General features: G+C 44.9%; 1 protein-coding gene across 1 annotated transcript in view; it reads left to right on the top strand.

Moving 5' to 3' along the window:
• kcnh3 (potassium voltage-gated channel, subfamily H (eag-related), member 3) overlaps positions 1–20,465 on the top strand; it is a gene marked incomplete at both ends in the record, with an annotated part of 173,446 nt that overhangs the window by 115,739 nt on the left and 37,242 nt on the right. The window contains 4 exons of the mRNA XM_080753654.1: positions 2,506–2,761; positions 5,339–5,496; positions 9,633–9,834; positions 15,329–15,727. Of these exons, the coding sequence (XP_080609780.1) occupies positions 2,506–2,761; positions 5,339–5,496; positions 9,633–9,834; positions 15,329–15,727 (1,015 nt within the window). The remainder of the gene's footprint in view (positions 1–2,505; positions 2,762–5,338; positions 5,497–9,632; positions 9,835–15,328; positions 15,728–20,465) is intronic.

Raw genomic sequence — 20,465 nt, 5'->3', positions numbered from 1 at the left:
CGATGCGATGCGATGTGATGCGATGCAATGTGAGTGTTGACTAACCGACACAAACTTGGACTCCTGAATCGCTGCTCTCCCCACCCTCCTGTCTAGCATCATGGTCTTGAGCTCTGCAGTGCTGTTAGCGCTACTGTCGTGCCGCAGTGTGTCTACGTAGGTGGTGCGCCTCTTCCCCTCCTAGTTCGAGCTCGAAACAAGGGCCTGCTACAAACTTGATAACAAATTTATTGAGTACCCGGCAGGGCAGGAATTTCATGGAGGCCATGAAGGCCATGGCCGCCGTTGCCCCTCAGTTTGGCCTTGTGTCCCTCAAACCAATGGCTTGACCTGAGGCCACAGTGGCCTTAAAGCCCCAGCTGACTATATCACTTTCTCCTCTGTCTCTTTCAATATGTAGACATTAGACACCAGTGTCTTTTGTTGAGAATCTGAAATCTTAACTCCCCATCTTTAAACCAATCCGTTGACTTTGAATGGTGCAGGGCTGAGCATGGATCAGATTTTTAATACCATCATGTATCTATTTCACTGCAGATTAGGTTATCATCCCTAACCTTTAGATTCAACAAATTCTTTCAATGGACTAAAATCTTGTTTTATTTGATGGCCTTCCTGCCCTGGCATTTGGCCTCAAACAATTGACAACACCAAAGGCCAATTGGCCTTGCCCCTAAAATGAGCGAAATTCCAGGCCTGGTACCCGGTATCAATAAGCTTTGGGCTTATCCAGCCTGTTATCGAGCATAGCGGCCCATGACGTCATGTTTAAACAATCAAGACAAGAGGCGATCAAGAAATGATTACAGTACTATTCATAATATAAAGCCATTTAACACGTATTGCACACTAATGAATGATTGTTTTGATATTTAATGATAATATTTGTTACTTTTGTCAATTGTCATCTTCGTAGATGGTGGTCAGCCACAAACCCAGTCACAACAACTGGCCAATAAAACAATATACCAGTTCTGTTCAGAATTTGCTGTCTCAGATCTCTCCACAAAATATTAGAAAACACTCAATAGCGGGCTCGATAAAAGTCCGGCTCAATAAGCAGGATCGATAAGCTGCTATCAATAAAAAAATTAGGGGCTCCATCACTACTACTAGCTGCGCCTTGGGTTTGCTCCCACAGTGTCAGTTTGCTCGCCACCAGTTCAGGATGCCTGAAGCAGTGCCAGCCAGCCTCATCCCTCTTTTCCTCACCTTGTCGGTTGTGTTTTTTCGATGACTTGGATTTTGAGACTTGACTGGAGTCGCGATGTGACACACATGGAAGCATTTACAGTCCATCCCGGACCCCACACACACACACACACACACACTCTTCCTCCAGGGTCACGGACACAGGATTATCGCTGTTAGACGCGTTGCTGAGCTTTCATCGCAGGGATTAGGAACAGGCAATTGGCTCAGGTACTCTGATCAATATTGTCCATAAGGAGACGGAAATGGGTCTGCTGCAGAACAGTGGGTCAGAGGCACAAGCCCAGGGACGTGCTGGCCATTGGGAAAAGCGGGATAACTCCCGAATGGCCGGTTCATTCCCGGCCGGTCCAGGCCGGCCATTAGGAAAAAATTCAAAATAAAATGTTGTTCCATTTTGGGGGCTTACAAAGTAAATCATCACTGTCGGGCAGAAACCTTGTATCTCCAAGTTTCGAATTTGTAAATTTTTTCGCAAATCAAAGCCCTGCTTCATCATACAAGGCCGTCGCACAAAAGTAGTGAAAACAGCAGATGTCACAAATTGTCACAAATCTTTGAGTAGCAGCAGCGCTATAGAGAGATCTATAGAGAGATCTCTCTCTATAGCGCGCAATGAGGGCCTCTCCAACTCTTTTTCCCGGGCTGAATCAGGGGCCCAGCATGTCCCTAGCACTAGCCACTATTTCCATGGGCCATAAGCCTGCTACAGTACACTGGCCGGCATGCACAGTGAACAGTCACGACCACACATAGCATGAAGGTGCGGATGCTTCCATTTCATTTTGGGGGAAACAACCCCTGCATATACCGGTACTGTAGACCAGTGGCATGCGGTGCTCTCATAAAATGCAACAGGATGTACGTACATTTATAATTGTTGCGTTTGTGTCTACAATACAATACTGTTAATTTATTTGCAACTCCTAGAGCATGGGTAATCAACTGGCGGCCTGCGGGCCAAATGCGGCCCGCGGGGACCTTCCTTGTGGCCCCTGGAGCAATTTATAAAAAACATCTTACCATAATCACAGTAATCCTTCATATCATATTCCATCATATTCAAGTGAAGAGACTCCAGTCACTTCAGTTTAGAGCATGGCCCCCGGCCCCTTGGGTTTCTGACAATGTGGCCCCCCTGAACAATTTCGTTGAATACCCCATGTCCTAGAGAGTACTTCCGGGTCCATTTGGTTACATTTGCACACTCTCAGAGTTAATGTAACTCCGAGGACTTTACTGTGTATATATTTTGGCGTCATCATCTGCACCGCCCCCCTCTGTCCCGTTCAGAACATGTTCGGGGACAAGCCCCCCATACCAGAGTACAAGGTGGCGGCCATTCAGAAGTCCCGCTTCATCCTGCTCCACTACGGCACCTTCAAGGCGGGCTGGGATTGGCTGATCCTGCTGGCCACCTTCTACGTGGCGGTCACCGTGCCCTACAACGTGTGCTTCACCGTGGTGGCCGGCCGGGACGAGGCGGGCAGCGTCCCCCGCAGTCCGCCCAGCGTCAGCGACATCCTGGTGGAGATCCTGTTCATGTTGGGTAAGGGAGGAACACATCGCTGTCCTGCGGATTATTGTCTCATATCGTCACTGACGGGCAGAAACCTTGTATCTCCAAGTTTCAAATGTGTACGTTTTTTTGTAAATTAAATCCTGCTTCATCATACAAGACCGCCGCACAGAGCTAGTGAAAATGGCAGATCTACAAGCACACAACGCCTCGCTATATGTAGATCGGCTATTTTCACTAGTTTAGATCGTTTTTAAAATGATAAATACAAAATGAATGGTGTTGGACAAGGTTTCCACCCGACAACGATGATATGCTACATACAGAAATCCGTTGTGCATTCCGCCTGCTTTATATCTTTACTGGCGGGTGTCCATGTTACTTAATGCTGGAACAAACAAGCTTGCTCACACTTGTATACCTCCACCCACCCAACCACCCATCCTGCCATCAGGTGTTGTGTGTAATGGTGGCTTTTAGAGGAACAGGATTTAGTGCAAAGTATCCATAATTTATTCATGACTCAATTACCAGCCCCTGGTGGGAATCTTCAACAAAGTTTCAACTGAAGTTCGTAAAGATCTAAAGTGACACAGCAATACGACGAGGATATGAGCCATTGCCAACAGGCCCATTACTTTTCATTGTTAACTCGTTTTCGTGCAAGCAATTCTTCCTCTTGTCCCCACTCTTGTCCATCTAAATGTGGGGAAACTCCTGTCAGCCTTTCTACAATGGACAATATCCTTTAATGGCTAAAAGTGAATCTGAGCCTTTCATCAATATACTTGTGTAATGAAATTATATGAACCGCCTGCAGTTAAATGGCTGACTCCTGTCAGCAGATAGCCATTCGTTACAAATAATATGCCTGCCTGGGTATCAATACTTTGCTCAGTCAACACTATATAATTACACATGCTGTATCTCAAGTGTTCCTTAGCCATTAGATAATTTGCATTAATTAGCTGCCCCTGATCAATGAGCCGCAACCTACTCAACAGTTATATTTAACGACACCATGAAACGTTTATGGTTGCTTTTTAGTATCAAGTTTAATGTGTCTGATCTGTACACCCTGTCTATCTGTCTGCACTGGATAATGCTTTTGAAGTAATACAATTCTTAGTTTCAATAATTGTATGGAACCCACCCTTATTAGGCCCTGCTGATTATCTCTTGTCTTGTTAACAAAACTCCTAACCACTTAAACCCTATATAACTTCCCTGACCCAGGATTTCTCGATCACGATGTAGATCAGCTATTTATGGCAAAATGTTTATTTATTTTTTTGCCAAATGTTCACCTATCCTGCCCAGATTCATGTGTGGTTGATGTGGCTAAGTGTGTTCTTAACTCTCTTGTTGACCTAGAATTTCTCTGTTACAGTACATTAACCATCTAGCATGGCTGGTTATTATCTGGGCATTGAGCCCAAACTGTCTTGCACTTGTTACTATTGAATGATTGTTATGGTGCTCAGCTGCACCCACATCATATGGAACGGAGCAGACAGTTCATTTAATATAATTAAGAAAAGAGTGTATTCTTGGGAGCAGTGCAGTTGTCTATAGGGCCTAGACTCCAGTGATTTCATTTCAAGGACACTGTAACAATCTCAGCGTTCACTTGACTTATTAGATAGTTACAAAAGGTCCTTTGGTTCCTAACTATTCTTCATTTAGCTGGGGACCCCCCTCAAAGACCCCATGTTGAGAACCAGTGGTCTTGGCTGATGACGGTGGTGGGCATGGACTCGAGGCTGGAAATAATTATGTAATTTCCGGTTGTATTCTTCTTCTGGAGTCCTGGGATCACTCGCTGGTTGCGGAAGAGCACCCTCGATCGTAATCAAAGGCAGTGTGTCCGTGTGTTAATATAGGACGGCTTAAATAATACTTAATACTTAAATAATACTTATAATAATACTTTTTTAATCAATTACACACCCCACAAAGCATTGAATTCATGGAGATTTTTTTTGTTTTTGTCGGATTCCTAAACCAAGAAATTTGACGACAGGCGATGAGTCTATCCCGTAGGAGACTCAAAGAGTCAACTACTGAGCAGCCACCCGATCATCGAATTATTGGCTTTAAAAAGATCTCTACGAATTCAAGGCTTCATGCCATATGGGGTGTGTAATTGATATAAAATGAAGTAATCTTGTGGGTGAACGACTCCTTTTAACAAGAACGGGTACACATTTTTTGTATCATTATTTTATGCTTTAACTATTGAAAAATAGCAGATATACAAGCTCACAGCGCGGCACCGAGTGCCGCGCTGCGAGCTCGTAGATCTGCTATTTTTGAAAAGTCGTGAACATTAGAATTTTGACCTGATTCTATAAGTGTCTTTTGAATCCTTCTAATTCTAGGCCTAAATGGGTTAAGTGGTTAATTCATAATGTACCGTCCTTTTCCCTTCCTAGTATAGTCGAGTCAAAAGTAAAATATTTGTCTTTGAAATGTAGTGGAGTGAAAGACAAAAATCCAGTAAAGTACAGATACTCAAACATGTTAACTTAAGTGCAGTACTACTGCTCAAGTAAATGTCCACCATTGGTTGTATTTGTTTGCGTGCTTGTGGTGCTCCTCCTCCAGACATAGTGCTGAACTTCCGGACCACCTATGTGAGCACGTCGGGCCAGGTGGTGTATGACGCCCGCTCCATCTGCCTTCACTACGTCACCACCTGGCTGTTTGTTGACCTCATTGCCGCCCTGCCCTTTGACCTCCTCTATGCTTTCAACGTCAGTGTGGTGAGTCTCTGCACAGTCTGTGTGTGCGCATGCGTGCATGCTTCATATTAAAACAGCATGGTTGAGATGATCATATTCTCAATCACAATAATATTATTCATTTCATGGTATGGGAACTCTACACCAGGAGACCAGTCTGATCTTGTTGGTTTAGAGCTCTGTTCAATTGACTCATTCATTGTACTGTATGGTGGCAGGTGATATCACTATCCAGGATGAATACCATTCGGGCAATGAGTACACCGCAGGATTTTAGTGTGTACATTACTGCTTTGCCAAGTGACAGTAGGTTTAGCGATTGCTTCTCTCCTGGCCAGTGAGTTCACTAAATGCTGCCAACTACCATTGAATTGAATTGAATGGTGTCTTACACGGATGGGTGTGTAAATGTTTACTTATTTTGGGGGTATTATCTCTTGCCTGTTCTCGTACGTAGATTAAAACACTAGTAATCAGGGGTCTCCCTGTCTCTCCAGCTCCTTTGGCCTCTGGCATTTTGTTTTGCTCACTCCTCATGCATTGAAGGAAGCACTAGCCGGCAGAGGGAGAGTAACGCCCCAGGATTAGGCTACAGCTAAGGCAATTGGCCCTGGATGAAAAATGCGTTACAAAATCGTGGGATAAAAATACAAAATAAAATAAAATAAACAAAAAAATACATTTCAGGTGGGTTGCAAAATGTCAGCCAATCGGGAGAGAGTATGTATCAGTCTTCATTGTTATGGGGCTTTTAAGCCGTGACATCATTTTGTAGGCAGAGGAGAATCTGCCCCCAGAGCATTTTCTGTCCCTCGCTATTTCAAAAAGCAACGACTAAAAAATAACAACTAAAGTATAATTCTAACACTTTCCTTTCAACAACAAAGAGAAGAAAAATGTGTAAATAGTAAAAATAGTAAAAAGATTCACGGAAACTGGGGGCAGAAATTCTCCTCTGCCTACAAAATGATGTCATACTGTATCCTGTCTGAGCTTTCTCTCCTGATTGGATAAAAATGGTATCCCAACCTGAAAATGCATTTTCTGTTTAATAAGGAGCTGGAGAGACATGGAGACTCCTGTTACTGAACAAACAGTCTATCGCAATGATTACTATCAGAATATAGAGCCTATTTAGCATTTATTTTAACCAAAGAAAAACACTTACCCTACCTTTAATTGTGGGCTCGCCTGAAAGGCGAGAACACTATGTTGTCTTCATTATTTATTTACCAAGTTCCGCCACGACAGTACAAAGGCAGGGCCCTCAGCCAATGAGGTGCAATTGAGGTGTGGAAAAACATCTGGGAGTGGTGTTAGCTGGAGTATTGGTTGAGCTTCACATGACAGTTAGCACGCTACAGAATATAGTCACGAGCGAGCCCACACTGTTTCGTAGGAACAGTGTTTCTAGTTTCTATATAGTATACGGTATGTACGGTAGAAATGACAATAAACTTAATAAACAACCAATATGATATTCTGCTGTCCACACATACTGTATTTGCATGGAAGAAGATTATGTCATACTTGTTATGTCACCTTTGAAAATACAGTACAGTGGAAAGAATTGCTTTTAATCGTGATATAAGCTTGTTCTTGTGTTTATTTGGTAGTAATGGTAGTGCAGAGCAATGGCAGAGAGTCAGTTAAACTTTGAGAAAGCATAATTGCATAAGCTCCCTGATGGATATAATTAATAACTGAAGGCTATTCATCAGGCATGCGAGAGACACAACCAAACTTTCTAAGCCTGGCCAATATGAATGCATGCTTAAGAACCTGTCAAGGGCATAATTTATCAATATTTCCATATTGAATTTGAATAGAAACAGATGGCTTATTCAGAACACGTGCACGTACTTTGTGTTAGTTTTGACTAATTAAATTTGGTGAGCTGCTGAGAGCTGAACAATCAGCACAGGTTAAAACTTTCTTCCTTGGGGGTTTGTTATAGAGCATTTGATTACCATTGCATGCTTAACCCATTCAACTCTATGACCGGGGGTCCCCCAGGGCTCTATACTAGGTACATTCATTTTTCCCCTCAGCACCAAATCTCTTGACTGACATCGACAACATCACAGTAGATTGTGGGCTTGTAGATCTGCTTTTTTTTGCTCAATGTTTACCGAAGAATAGAGGGTTGCTAGGGTTCTATTGGTTAGAAGCTACTGTAAGCGACCTCGCTGCTTAAGGAACTCACCATAGCAAACATGGTTGCTGTCTGTGGTTGAACATTCACAGCTGAGGAGAAACTGGAGTTTATCCTGGCGTGAGATGAAAAAAAAAAAAAAAAAACAGCTACCTTCCTCAGTTCATAGAATAGTGTAGATGTATAATGGTGAGGCTGACAGCCAGCAGCATCTGTTGTGTTTTCAACCCCCTCCCTCCCCACACTGCCAGGGAATCCCAGCAGGACTAGCATTTCATTCAACAGTCCACTTCCACTTTGACAGTAATTGTAATTCAATGAACATGTAATAAATTAATTATCACACAGAATTTGATGCTGCCTTCTGTATCTACACCTAATATGTACAGTATCATCTTGGGTAACAACAAATGCAGGTGGTATTCTATATACCCTAGTGTTCAAGGGTTATAGATAGATAGATACCTTTATTATCCCACAGGGGAAATTCAGTTGCCCAGAGGCAGCACAGCAGTTAAGGTTACAAGTTACAGAGAATTAAGAAAAAGAAAAAGAGTACTGTAGTATACAGTCCAAAGAGCAAGCACGAAAAAAGATAAATAAAACATAAAGTGTCGAAAGCTATTGCAAAAAGAGAAGAAGAATATATACATAAAGTGACCACGAAACATTCAACGCTAATAAGTGACACGTCACACACACAAAAAAGCTATACTCAAGCATAACTTAGCAAACAGTGCCAAACAAAAGAGTGCACATAACAGTCACTGCTAGTCAATGCAGTCATGCAACACAAGTATCGCACATATAACATTGAAAGACAGACGGATAGAACATAGTACTTTACATAGGATAACATCAATTACAAAAGCAGAAAAAGGGCAGAAAAAAGGGGGGTGGAAGAAAAATGCTGCAGCCAAAAAAGGTCTCTATTTGGAAGGATGAAAACATAAATGACCAAACAACACTATTTTGATTGACAGGGAAGGTCCTTGATCCAATCACTGGCGCCTGTTTATTGGAGCCAAGGGGAGCAAAGGCTCCCCCAATCTGCCAGTAGGGGGAGCCCGGCTCCCCCTCCCGCACCCCCCCCCCCCCCCCCCCCCCGTCCCCCCCCCGTCCCCCCCGTCCCGTCCCGTCCCGTCCCGGGCCGCGCTTCTACAATATCTTTCAATTAATTAATTCTGCGACTGGTGGAATGACGACGCGTGCCACGGGAGCTCAGACAGAGAGAGAGAGAGAGAGAGAGAGAGAGAGAGAGAGAGAGAGAGAGAGAGAGAGAGAGAGAGAGGGAGATACTGTTTTAAGAAGAGCTAAACCAGGCGTGTCCGTCTTCCTTTAACGTTCGGGTAAGAACACACTCGCTCCATGGTTCCCCCCCATGGCCTGGGCTTGGGCTAAGCCAGGAACCCACTGCAGCGAGTGTGTGTTCTAGCCCGGACGGTAAAAAAAGACGGAACGCTGCTGTGTGATATCTGTTGTTGTTGTGTGGTTACTGGAGTAATTAAGTAAAACTCGGAAGAAGTTTTGCGGCGAATATGGTTAACAGAACGGCAACTTTTGGAATTTGGATGGTTCAGATGGAGGAGGAATTGAGATAGCAGGAATGGAGAAATGGGTGAGTTAATATGAACAGAACTGAACAGAACTGACTGCCTGGTGTTAGCATAACATCCAATGTGAAGCCCCAAAGACACCCGAAAATTACTTAATGAAGGAAACCCGCCTTAGTTGACTTTATACCCGAAATTATCCATTTTAGACGACTTAATATCCGCAAATACCCGATTTTTCGCGGCGCCGCTTTGCGGCGCCGAAATGTCCCCTGTATTTGTGCTCCCCCTAGTGGGGACGGAGTTAGGCGCCGGTGGATCCAATCAAATAGGTGCCGGATCCAATCATAGATTAAGCACTGTAATGGTATAATATAGTATAGAGGCAATGTGCTGTATGTAAATAGCTAGGTCCTCATGCACTGTGAACAATGATCTCTCTGTTGCAGTACTTCGGGGTCCACCTGCTGAAGACCGTTCGGCTGCTGCGGCTGCTCAGACTCCTCCAGAAGCTGGAGCGCTACTCCCAGTACAGCGCCGTGGTGCTCACCCTGCTCATGTCCATGTTCGCCCTGCTGGCCCACTGGATGGCCTGCGTCTGGTACTTCATAGGACGCAAAGAGATCGAGAGCCCGGGCTTGTGGGACATCGGTTAGTTCAGTGTTTCTCAAGCTTTCACATTTCAAGGTCTCCCCTTAACTCTTGACAGTGTACAAATGGAACCAAATGAACCCGTTAGGGTTCATTTGGTTCCATTTGGTAGAAGCACGCACGTACATGCACGGATACAGCATATCGTTGTTGTCGGGTGGAAAGTGGAAACTTTGTACCGGTATGTCCAAAACCGTTTTGCATTTATCCTTTTAAAAATGATTTAAAATAGTGAAAATAGCCAGTCTACAAGCACACAACGCTTCGCACCGTGAGGCGTTGTGTGCTTTTCTGGTGGGAACAGGGGGAATCCAATCCATGCTTCTGATTTTGATACCCCCTCCTCTGGTCATTTATTTTTATCGCCTGTGAGGGTATGTTTTCTTTTACCCCTGCTACAGGTCAGACTGAATCAAATGCATTCCTTTTGGGAAATGTATATGTCTCATGTACGCCACATTTTTAGCTTGTAGAAGCTTGTTGTAAGACAAAGTAGCCAATATAAAATAGGGCTTGGGATTATTATAAAATATTATTTTACAAATCGAAACCCTGTGCATGCACAAACCACATGCTCCTTCGCTTGAAATAAATGTCTTGTATGAACCAAATGTGAAGCAACCAACACACCATGGCTGCCTGTGAGCTATACTGTACGTTCACCTTTATCGCTCACGTATTTACACATCTGCTCCAGTTTGTTCATGCGGCGTAAGCTCATACAGACCTGACTTCAGCAGATTGACGCCGGTGATTTTGTATCAGTGCTGACACAGCCCCTCATGCATCCTCATCAAGACTGATGCTTTTAATACGGTGGAATCTGGTTGATGTTCAGCAAGCATACCCCACAGGAAAGATCTCTGATCCCTCGGGTGGCATAAAACCCAAGCCTACGCTGTGATAAACTTGAAAACACACACAAACAGACAGACGTGTGTATCTTTTTCCGAAGGGAGCGAGCTGTAATCCTTTTGACTCAGAACTGTGGCAACGATCTTCCTCAGACCGTGTGTTCTTCCGCCCTAAATTCACAAATCACAAATCTTTGTGTACACCTGTACACAAGCAAGTGCACATATACTCTACATGCATGCATACACAAGATATGGATATTTGTTTATACATTTGATATATTCAGGGATTTTACAGACCTACAAAGGAACAGGAACACACACCAGCAGTGAGGAGGTGCTGACCATGGGGGATACAAATGTAGAAAAGAACAGGAGGTCGCACAACTCGCAACCACGATGCAATAATCCGAGCATACCCTGAAGAAGACTTAATGTCGAAACGTTGGTAATTTATAAATAAAAAAAGATTATTGCATTGTGGCTGCGAGTCGTGCGACCTCCTGTTCTTTTCTACATTATGTACAGACCTGACATCAGCTAAATTATTTGGGTGGTTTTTGAACGGACTGTGTTGGCACGGCAGCCCACGCTAAAGGAAATTCTCATTGTCTGTCTGGCTCTCTGGCTCTCATTTTCACTGCCACCGTCTGCCCCCCCCCCCTCTCTCCCTCTCTCTCTGACTGTTTTTGTATCTGTCTCTCTTTCTGTATTGATTTGTGCCAAGCCACAAATCACATAATGAGAGACAGCAACAGTCTGGTCAATAATATATGAGTCAGCGTTTACTGTCACAAACACAGGGAATCCGACAGATGAGACCACTCTGGCTATTCTATTAAATCCATTAGAAATCTAAATGCTGCTTATACATTACACAAGTCAAGGGCCTGTTGTTGTAGTGGTGGCGTGCGTCTTTTGTCGGCAGCCTCATCAATTCAAGGGCACGGACCCTTTTCACAGATGGGTGAACACAGCTGTAGCTAATTATATTAAATGAACAGTGGGTACATTTGATTTAAGTGTACCAGTTAGCCATCATTGACAAAACTATTGACTATTCTCAGTGGCATACCTAAATGTAACACATTATTTATCAGTATTAATTTCAATAGCTGTAGTTGTCTTTACCTTGGTACACATGAAAAGAGTCCATTGTCCTTGCTGGCGCTATGAACAACACACACACTCACGCACGCACGCACGCACGCACGCACACACACACACACACACACACACTTGCACGCATGCACCTACACTACAGTACCTTTGTGAGAAGAAGGCCATCTTCTCTGATCCAGGAACAAAAGGAAAGTATACTGTGATATACTGAAGAACCAAGACATTTGTAATGTGTGGGCCTGTCCATATGATCCAATTGTTGAGTATTCATGTACTCAATTATTAACCACATGAACCCTAGCCTCCATATTCTGGGCATACTGTATCATAGTAGGCGAGCATTTGACAAAAATAGCAGCTCGGCTAATTTCTGCAATAAAAAAGAGGCAACCTGTACAGGTCAGAGATAAAGGTTGCTGCACACCAACAGTAGAATAACAACTTTTAACAAAGGAAAACTATCACATTCTGGGCACTAAGCTGACAGAGCCACAGTGAGGCTTTTGATCATAGAAATGACTCACTAAGACAAAATGAATAGATGCAATGACCAGGTGCTAGTTGATGGGGTGCACATGAAAGCCCAAGTAGATGTTGACGTGCCCCCAGAAGTGTTTTAAAGTAAAATAACCCTTTAAGTGTATGTTTTGCGGTCGCTTTCCCTGAATTATTAACGTTGCATTTTTCAACGAGTGCAACCTGTTGGTCAGACAAATATTCTGTCTTTCATGGACAGAATATCAAGCACAAAGCTCATCTGAAGTGAGCTTCTGTTGGTCAGAAGCGAGCGTGGTTGCTTAACGCTGGTTTTTGACATTATCGAAACGAAGCGGATAAAAGCGCCAAACTTTTTTTGAGGCTTCATTAGGACCTAACGATGGATTTTAGCCTTGGGTACCAAACTTTATTTTGATTTTTACCCATATAATATTCATATCAAGTTGGGCTCCCATCGACTTTCTACCCAGTTAAAAAGATCTGCTTTAAGTAGATGTGAGGGGTCTAACTAGGGGTTTGTCATGATTCTGAATCCATTGCAAGCATTTGTTTTGCACAAAAAACTTTCCTTTTACTAGAAATGGTCCCAAAAAACCAACTTGATATGGATATTATATGGGTAAACATCAAAATAAAGTTTGGTACCCAAGGCTAAAATCCATTGTTAGGTCCTAAAGAAGCCTCAAAAAAAGTTTGGCGCTTTTATCCGCTTGGTTTCGATGATTTCGTTAAGCAACCCTGCTATGGAGGGTGTTATCCACCAGAGCAGAGGGGAGAATGTAATCAGTACCCTGGACAGTGGCAACCATCCTTGACAGAAGTGAGCACAGATCAGCACCCTGGACAGAGGCAGAAAAGTCAGGACTGTTTCCATGGCGTTAACAGCATGGGAACTCGTTTTCTCCACCAGCCGAAGGCAAGGGGGAGAGTATGTTTTCCCCTCCATCCGTGCGTCCGTCCGTCCGTGTGTCCGTGCGTGCGTGCGTCCGTCCGTCCGTGCGTGCGTCCTCCAGTTTTTTACCATCTAATCTCCAGCGCCGTTGGCCAGGTCTCTGCCAAAATGAGGAAGAAATGCCACTTCAAATTTCTCAAATCAGCCTCATGGTGGCGCTATAACAGAGCAATTTGTGTTTTTACCTTCAACTCCACCGATAAGAGGAAAACTTTGTATGCGCACTCCCTAGAGGCTAAGGATAAATCTTTGACCTGCATCTTTCCACATTTGCCTTTTATAGCGCCACCAGGAGGACAACGTATGTAAAACACATTCTTTGCTATTACTCCATCAGATTTTCTCCAACAATCATGCAAATCAGTACACAGTATCTCTATAGTCATGTAATCAAGTCCGATCCATCTGATAGTTCATATTCCATCCTAATTGGCTAATATTGGCTTCCAAAGTTTGCAGGATTGCTCAGTTTTTGAACAAAATGCCTCAAATCATCAATGCAGCTTGCGAATACCGGGACATTTGCCCCACATATTTCCTCTACATTAAAGGGGAAGACCACCCATTTTCAATATTGAAATATGTCATTAATATACCTTAGAGGAGTTTTGTGGAAATAGAAAAAAAGTTCCCCCTCTTCTGTGTTGCCTAGAACTGGAGGATTGATTTGGGGGTTTGTATTGTAAAGTACAATGTGTGATGTCATCAAGTTGTACTTTACAATACAAACCCCAAAATCAATCCTCCAGTTTTAGGCAACACAGAAGAGGGGGAACTTTTTTTCTATTTCCACACAACTCCTCTAAGGTATATTAATGACACGGTTCAATATTGAAAATGGGTGGTCTTCCCCTTTAAGGAACAAATGCTACGCTTTTCATATTGGTCTGTTATAGCGCCACCACCAGCAGGTAGACTTTAGCAAAACACATTTTTGGAACACAATGTCTCAAATCAGGCATGCTGCATCCGACTGCCATGAACGGTCTAAGATTGGGGAAGAACAAATGCCACCCTTTTTACGTTGGTCTATTATAGCACCACCAGGACACCTGGCCTGGTGGAGACCTGTGCTCGGAAGAGCACTGCTTCTAGTTGAGAATGTTTTTCTTTTACCCATTCTTTTGGCTGGACTGGTTACCTGTAGAAAAGGAGACCCTGTATGAAATATAACCAGTAAGACACCTAAGGGCGAAAAGTGACCTCGCCCTTCGCGCCATCTTTCTTGGCCATAATGGATTCTGTCGTCTGACATCATACATCAAATCCCTTTTATGCCCATATATGGAGATACTTTTTATGCACATATATGGAGATCCTGCTCTCTGAGTATCTGACATCACTCTGATGTCACCTGTGATGTCACAGTGATGTGTCAGCCTTTTATGCCCATATATGGAGATCCCTGCTCTGATTATCTGACATCACTGTGATGTCACCTTTGATGTCACAGTGATGTATCAGGGGAACCACAGTGTCAGGCGTTACAGAGAGACAGAGATACGGTCAAGCTGTGACGGTCGCAATATATGTTAGGATTCTTCTTCTTCTTCTTCTTCTTCTTCTTCTCAAACTTAAAACAAAGTGCTTTACAGAGAACCAGATACAATCGAACAACGAGCAGCAAGGCGATAAAAGATATTTAAATTCCCAAACCTATTTCCTCCCTACCTCCCTTCCGTGCTTCCACACGTTCTTCCCTCCTCCCCGTCTACATACATGCCTTCCACCGTCCTCATTTATCGTCCACCCAACCGTCTCTCCCTCGTCACCCTCATTTGCATCTGAATCCAGATCAGGTCAGTCTTCGGGTCTGTCTGTTCGGATGCTGCTTCAACACTGTGAAATTACTTTGACTGCAATCACTGCCCTGAGAAATTATTTCTCTTGTGTCTCTGTCTCTCTCTGTCTGTCTCTGTCTGTCTCTGTCTGACTCGCTGTCACTCTCTCAACCTCTCTCTCTCTCTGTGTGTGTGTGTGTGTGTGTGTGTGTGTGTGTGTGTGTGTGTGTGTGTGTGTGTGTGTGTGTGTGTGTGTGTGTGTGTGTGTGTGTGTGTGTGTGTGTCAGGCTGGCTCCATGAGCTGGCCAAGCGCCTGGGCACCCCGTACTTTCTGCCTCCGTTAGCCACGCTGGCCCCCGATGCGCTGCCTCCCAGCGTGGTCAGCGGCGTGCCGGCCAACAGCAGCCAGTGGAACGTGTCCGGGTCGGAGGCGGCGGGGCGGGACTCCTGGAACTCCAGCCAATGGAACGGGAGCAGCGCGGCTGGAGGCGTGGCCGGGGCGGCCTCCGGGCCCGGCATGGTAAGCGGGGGCCCCGGGATGCTGGGCGGGGGCCCCTCCATGCGTAGCAGCTACGTCACGTCGCTCTACTTCGCCCTGAGCAGCCTGACCAGCGTGGGCTTCGGCAATGTCTCCGCCAACACCGACTCGGAGAAGATCTTCTCCATCTGTACCATGCTCATAGGAGGTGAGTCTTCTACCTCCTTCTACCACATTTTCAGGGCGTGACCCCCAAAATAATCATATTTCAACCGGGGATCCCACACCCTGACGAGCACTAAGAGTTGGTCTGAAGGTTCATTAGTTCGAAGGTTCATTAGTCCGAATTTGTTAAGAATACTATGCCTAACTCTAACCCTAAACCTAACCTTAACCTCAGTAACCCTAACTAAATTCGGACTAATGAACTTTCGGACTAATGAACCTTCGGACTTATGGGCAGTCCTCGTACATACTGTATATGTCATCTAATGCATACTGTTGTCTAATACGGTCTTCTAATATAATTATGTGTACATGGTCAAATTTAACTCCAAGAGTGTAAATTAATGACTTACTGTTACTATTAATGGCCCTTATGGGTCCATTTCTTTACGATTCAGAGTAAATACATTTTTCCCTGCGCTAGCATGTCTCTCACTCTGTCTATCTCTCTCTCTCGCTCTCTCTGTCTATCTCTGATTGGTTTGAGTGTCAGTGTTTCCTCTCTGTATTAGCTTTTCATTTCCTCACAGTCTGAGTCAGTTAAACATTATTAGCCACTATCACAGAGACAGAGGTATTCAGCAGAGCAAGCTTTCCTCTCGCTTTTCACAAAACTAGGAAAAAAAGCACCAGAGACAGAGACCCGCTGAGCCTCTGTCTCTGTAATCTCTCAAGACGGAATTCAGAAAAGACAATCCCTGTCTCTGTGACACACACACCCCAGATTTCTTGTGAATGGTTCCAGTAGGCAAAGAAAGTCAATCCCTGAATATCTTTCCCCTCAGTCCGAGCTGTCTAAAGTCAGAGAGAACGATGGAGTAGGTAAACAATGAATGTTTGATGAGAGAGACGAATAAAGACAGTAGAGATGATGTACAACTGGTAATCACTTGCCGCTCTACTCTTGCAGTCTGAATTGTGAGTTTTCTGAGCTTTCTGCTGCAGTCTGAAATAAAACGGCTAAGGATCAGTAAGTAATGTCACCTCCATACACGTACCTGTCAGCCTGTGACTTGTCCAGGGGCGTCACAAGGGGTAGGAAAGTGGGACTGAGTTACCAGGGCCCAAGGTGGAGGGGCCCTAGTAACTTTAGCTATTGAAAAATAGCAGATATACAAGCTCACCGCGCGGCACTGAGTGCCGCGCTGCGAGCTTGTAGATCTGCTATTTTTTGAAAAGTCGTGAAAATGTGTGCAAATCTTTGAATATGTATTTTTTAAGCGAACATTTGTAACTCAAATTTTGCTTATGGGGGGCCCCTGGAATGAAATATTTTGAGATGGGGGGTTTGTGGCCAAATACATATCATCTTCGGGGTCCTTGACATCAAAACGTTTGAGCACCACTGACATAGAAACATACGTTTCTTGCACACATTTTTCACGATTTTTCAAAAATAGCAGATCTACAAGCTCGCAGCGCGGCACCGAGTGCCGCGCTGCGAGCTTGTATATCGGCTATTTTTCAATAGTTAAAGCACAGGGGCCCGCAGTGAATCCTTGTACCCAGGGCCCAGAGTTTGGTGTGACGCCCCTGGACTTGTCTGCTGCAGGGGAATACACACACTCAAGCTTGTGAATGGCCCTTTAGTGTAGGGAAAGACATTTCCAACCAAAGAGAAACCTGCCGATGCGCATTTTGAAAAGCTTCTCTCGTGTCGCGTGAACAAACACCTCCTGTGAGAAAGATCAGGGTCCAGGTTGGCAACCTCATCCTGGAGGATACTTTGACATGCAGTGGCAGAAACATGTTCCCGTGGAGACATCTCTTTCACGCACACAGACACTCACGCCCGCTCACACAGACATAGACACACACACACACACGCACGCACGCACGCACGCACGCACGCACGCACGCACGCACGCACGCACGCACGCACACACACACACACACACACACACACACACACACACACACACACACACACACACACGCACACACACACACACACACACACACGCGCGCGCACACACACACACACACACACACACACACCGGCTGTTAATTATGGACGTGTTGTTTTTCACCAAGTTGTTACTGTTTGGAGCAGGTGTCATTTGCTACTGTGGTCTACGGTGAATTATTGAGTTTTGAGTAACTAAACTCTAAAGCTGGTTGCACACTGCTGCGTTTTTTCGTTGCGAAATGCATTTTTCAGGGCAAGGAGAGAGAGAGAGAGAGAGAGAGAGCAAGGGACCCAGTGGTCCGAGTGTGCAGACGTGATTGACACAAGGTGAGGTTGATCCGAAATTCGCTCCTATATTCGTCCGAAAAAACGCAGCAGTGTGCAATGACCTTTACAGTTTGTCCTGAAAATGCGATCACGTCTTAATGAAGGACACCCATGCAAACACAGGCGTTTCATGCTTACATGCTGTTGTAAGCAGAAGCGGCGATTACGCAGGGCATTGTGGGCAAGTGCCCAGGGGCGCAATGGCACAAGGGGGCGCCAGGGGGCGCCAGAGGAGAGAGAAGCGCTGCATGCATTCTTCCCCTTGCCGCAATGCAAGATAATAGACCAATTATTTGTTTACTAACATTGAGACTGAATGCACAGCTGACTGTATCATGTAATCAATTCCCAACAGATCCCCAAACCTGTTGTTTTGGGGAGCACTGGTTATTCAACCTCCTCTTGTGTGCTAGTGAGGTGCTCCCATGGGAGCGCCCTTATCGAGACATATATACTTCATTGCGCAACGGTGTTCCACGTCAAGAGTAGCTGATATACAAACTCACATCGCGTCACCAATGCAACCCTTCTGAGCTTGGAGGTCTGCGGCTCTGCGCGCGACACCGTCGCAGGACGGAGCATAATTAGGCTTCATGGACTGCAGCTGGGCGAGCAGTAGACGCTCTGGTGATCCAGTGGATCGGGTGGGTGATCAAGAGGAGCGCTCCCTCTGTTCTGATGACGGTGAATAGAGGTGGGGTTTGAAGGACAACTGTTTTGAATCGCTATTATTGTTTACAATCAACAGAAACTAAGGATTATGTATTTCAAGTGTGAGAATTTACAGTAAAAATCCTAAGCATTCTTCCTCCACACTGGGAGAAAAACGGCATCTGAAAGTTTGATGGAATGCATTTTTAAACGCAAGTGCCATCCATTGCATCCTATGAGCGGTGGGGTTCATTCGGTGCCTACCTGCGTGCGCATGCTGGTTTTTAACAGTGTGACGTGGACCATTAAGGCAACTGATAATTAACCAGCTGAAAACCCTTGTCGGTAACACTTGGGGAGGCGTGTGGTCCGTGGGGGGGGGGGGGGGGGGGGAGGCGTGTGGTCCGTGGGGGGGGGGGGGGGGGTGGGGGGGGGGGGGGGGGGGGGGGGCGCATCATAGGTACATTGCCCAGAGCGTCAGATGTCCCAGCCCCGGGCCTGGTTGTAAGGGATCAAAAGATATATTTCTCATCTTATGTTACACTCAAACACGCACACTCACATGTATGTGCACACACACACACACACACACACACACACACACACACACACACACACACACACACACACACACACATCGAGTCTGCTCTGGTATTACAGAGCTTATGTTCGCTGTTTCCTGCTATTTTCTTGTTTTCATTAATTATACAGTATGTTTTGCTATTTCCATCTCATTGCCCTTTGGGAATATTGTCTTTGTTTAAAGTCTCAAGACAGTTTATCAATTTGTAATGAAAATATTTAGAGAGATCTTTTGGGCAGTGGATGCACTGAGGCGTTAGACCCCTCAGGCCTCAATGCACACTAAGTGGGCTGTGAGAGAGTGAGAGATTCTCTCTCTCTCTCTCTCTCTCTCTCTCTCTCTCACACACACACACACACACACACACACACACACACACACACACACACACACACACACACACACACACACACACACACACACACACACACAGTCACAGTCACACACACACCTACTTCCACGCATACACAAATATGGACTCATCAGAAGGACAGGACACACATTACTCACACACAATCACCCCAGTTAGGCATGATTTGCTGCTGTCTCTATAAAGGGTCCATTTCACTGAAACCTAATGGTCTGGCACAAGCTGCAAATGTTTTATAAGCTAACTCTATCCGCACTGTTGAACTGCCATAGTTTCAGAGAAAACCAGCTGATGCAATGCACACACCCAAATCTGCCATGACACGTGTGTTTGTGTTACCCCTGCATGTATAAGAATAGTTCGCCAAACGGAGGTTTAGGTGATGTGTCTATAACCTCAGCTGTCATCCACCCTGTGGGAGAGAGAATGAGTGGGGTAGAATGAGAAAGGAAGGGGGGTGAGAGGTCTATTTTTCACAGCTCCATTAACACATCGGATGCCCACGTGATCTCTGACGTCTAATTTGCTGGTGCCCATGGCAACGCGTCATTTTAACTACCGGCGAGAGTACTGGCGAGAAAAGTAATCCGAGTAAATGTAATCCGAGTATGTCCTGTTTATTTCGCGAAAATATTTTCTTTCAGTCAGGACCGTTTTTTATCATTTCTAAGCCACAGTGTTTGTGTTACGGCATGTAGAAGAGGATGCCGTTTTGAGAAAAAAATGAAAAAAGTAAGGGAATCCGGAGAAAACAGCACTTTTGTGCAGCCGGTAAACAGGAAGTCAACGAGCCACACAGCACGTCCGGGTGACATAATTGCGCGCTGCATGTTGGGAAATGGAGTTGTTTCATCACCGCGGTAGCCAAGTGCAGTAGCTAC

Source organism: Nannobrachium achirus (genome assembly GCF_963921795.1).
Source record: "Nannobrachium achirus genome assembly, chromosome: 22".
NCBI lineage: Eukaryota > Metazoa > Chordata > Actinopteri > Myctophiformes > Myctophidae > Nannobrachium > Nannobrachium achirus.
This window is presented reverse-complemented; position numbering and strand designations above follow the sequence as displayed.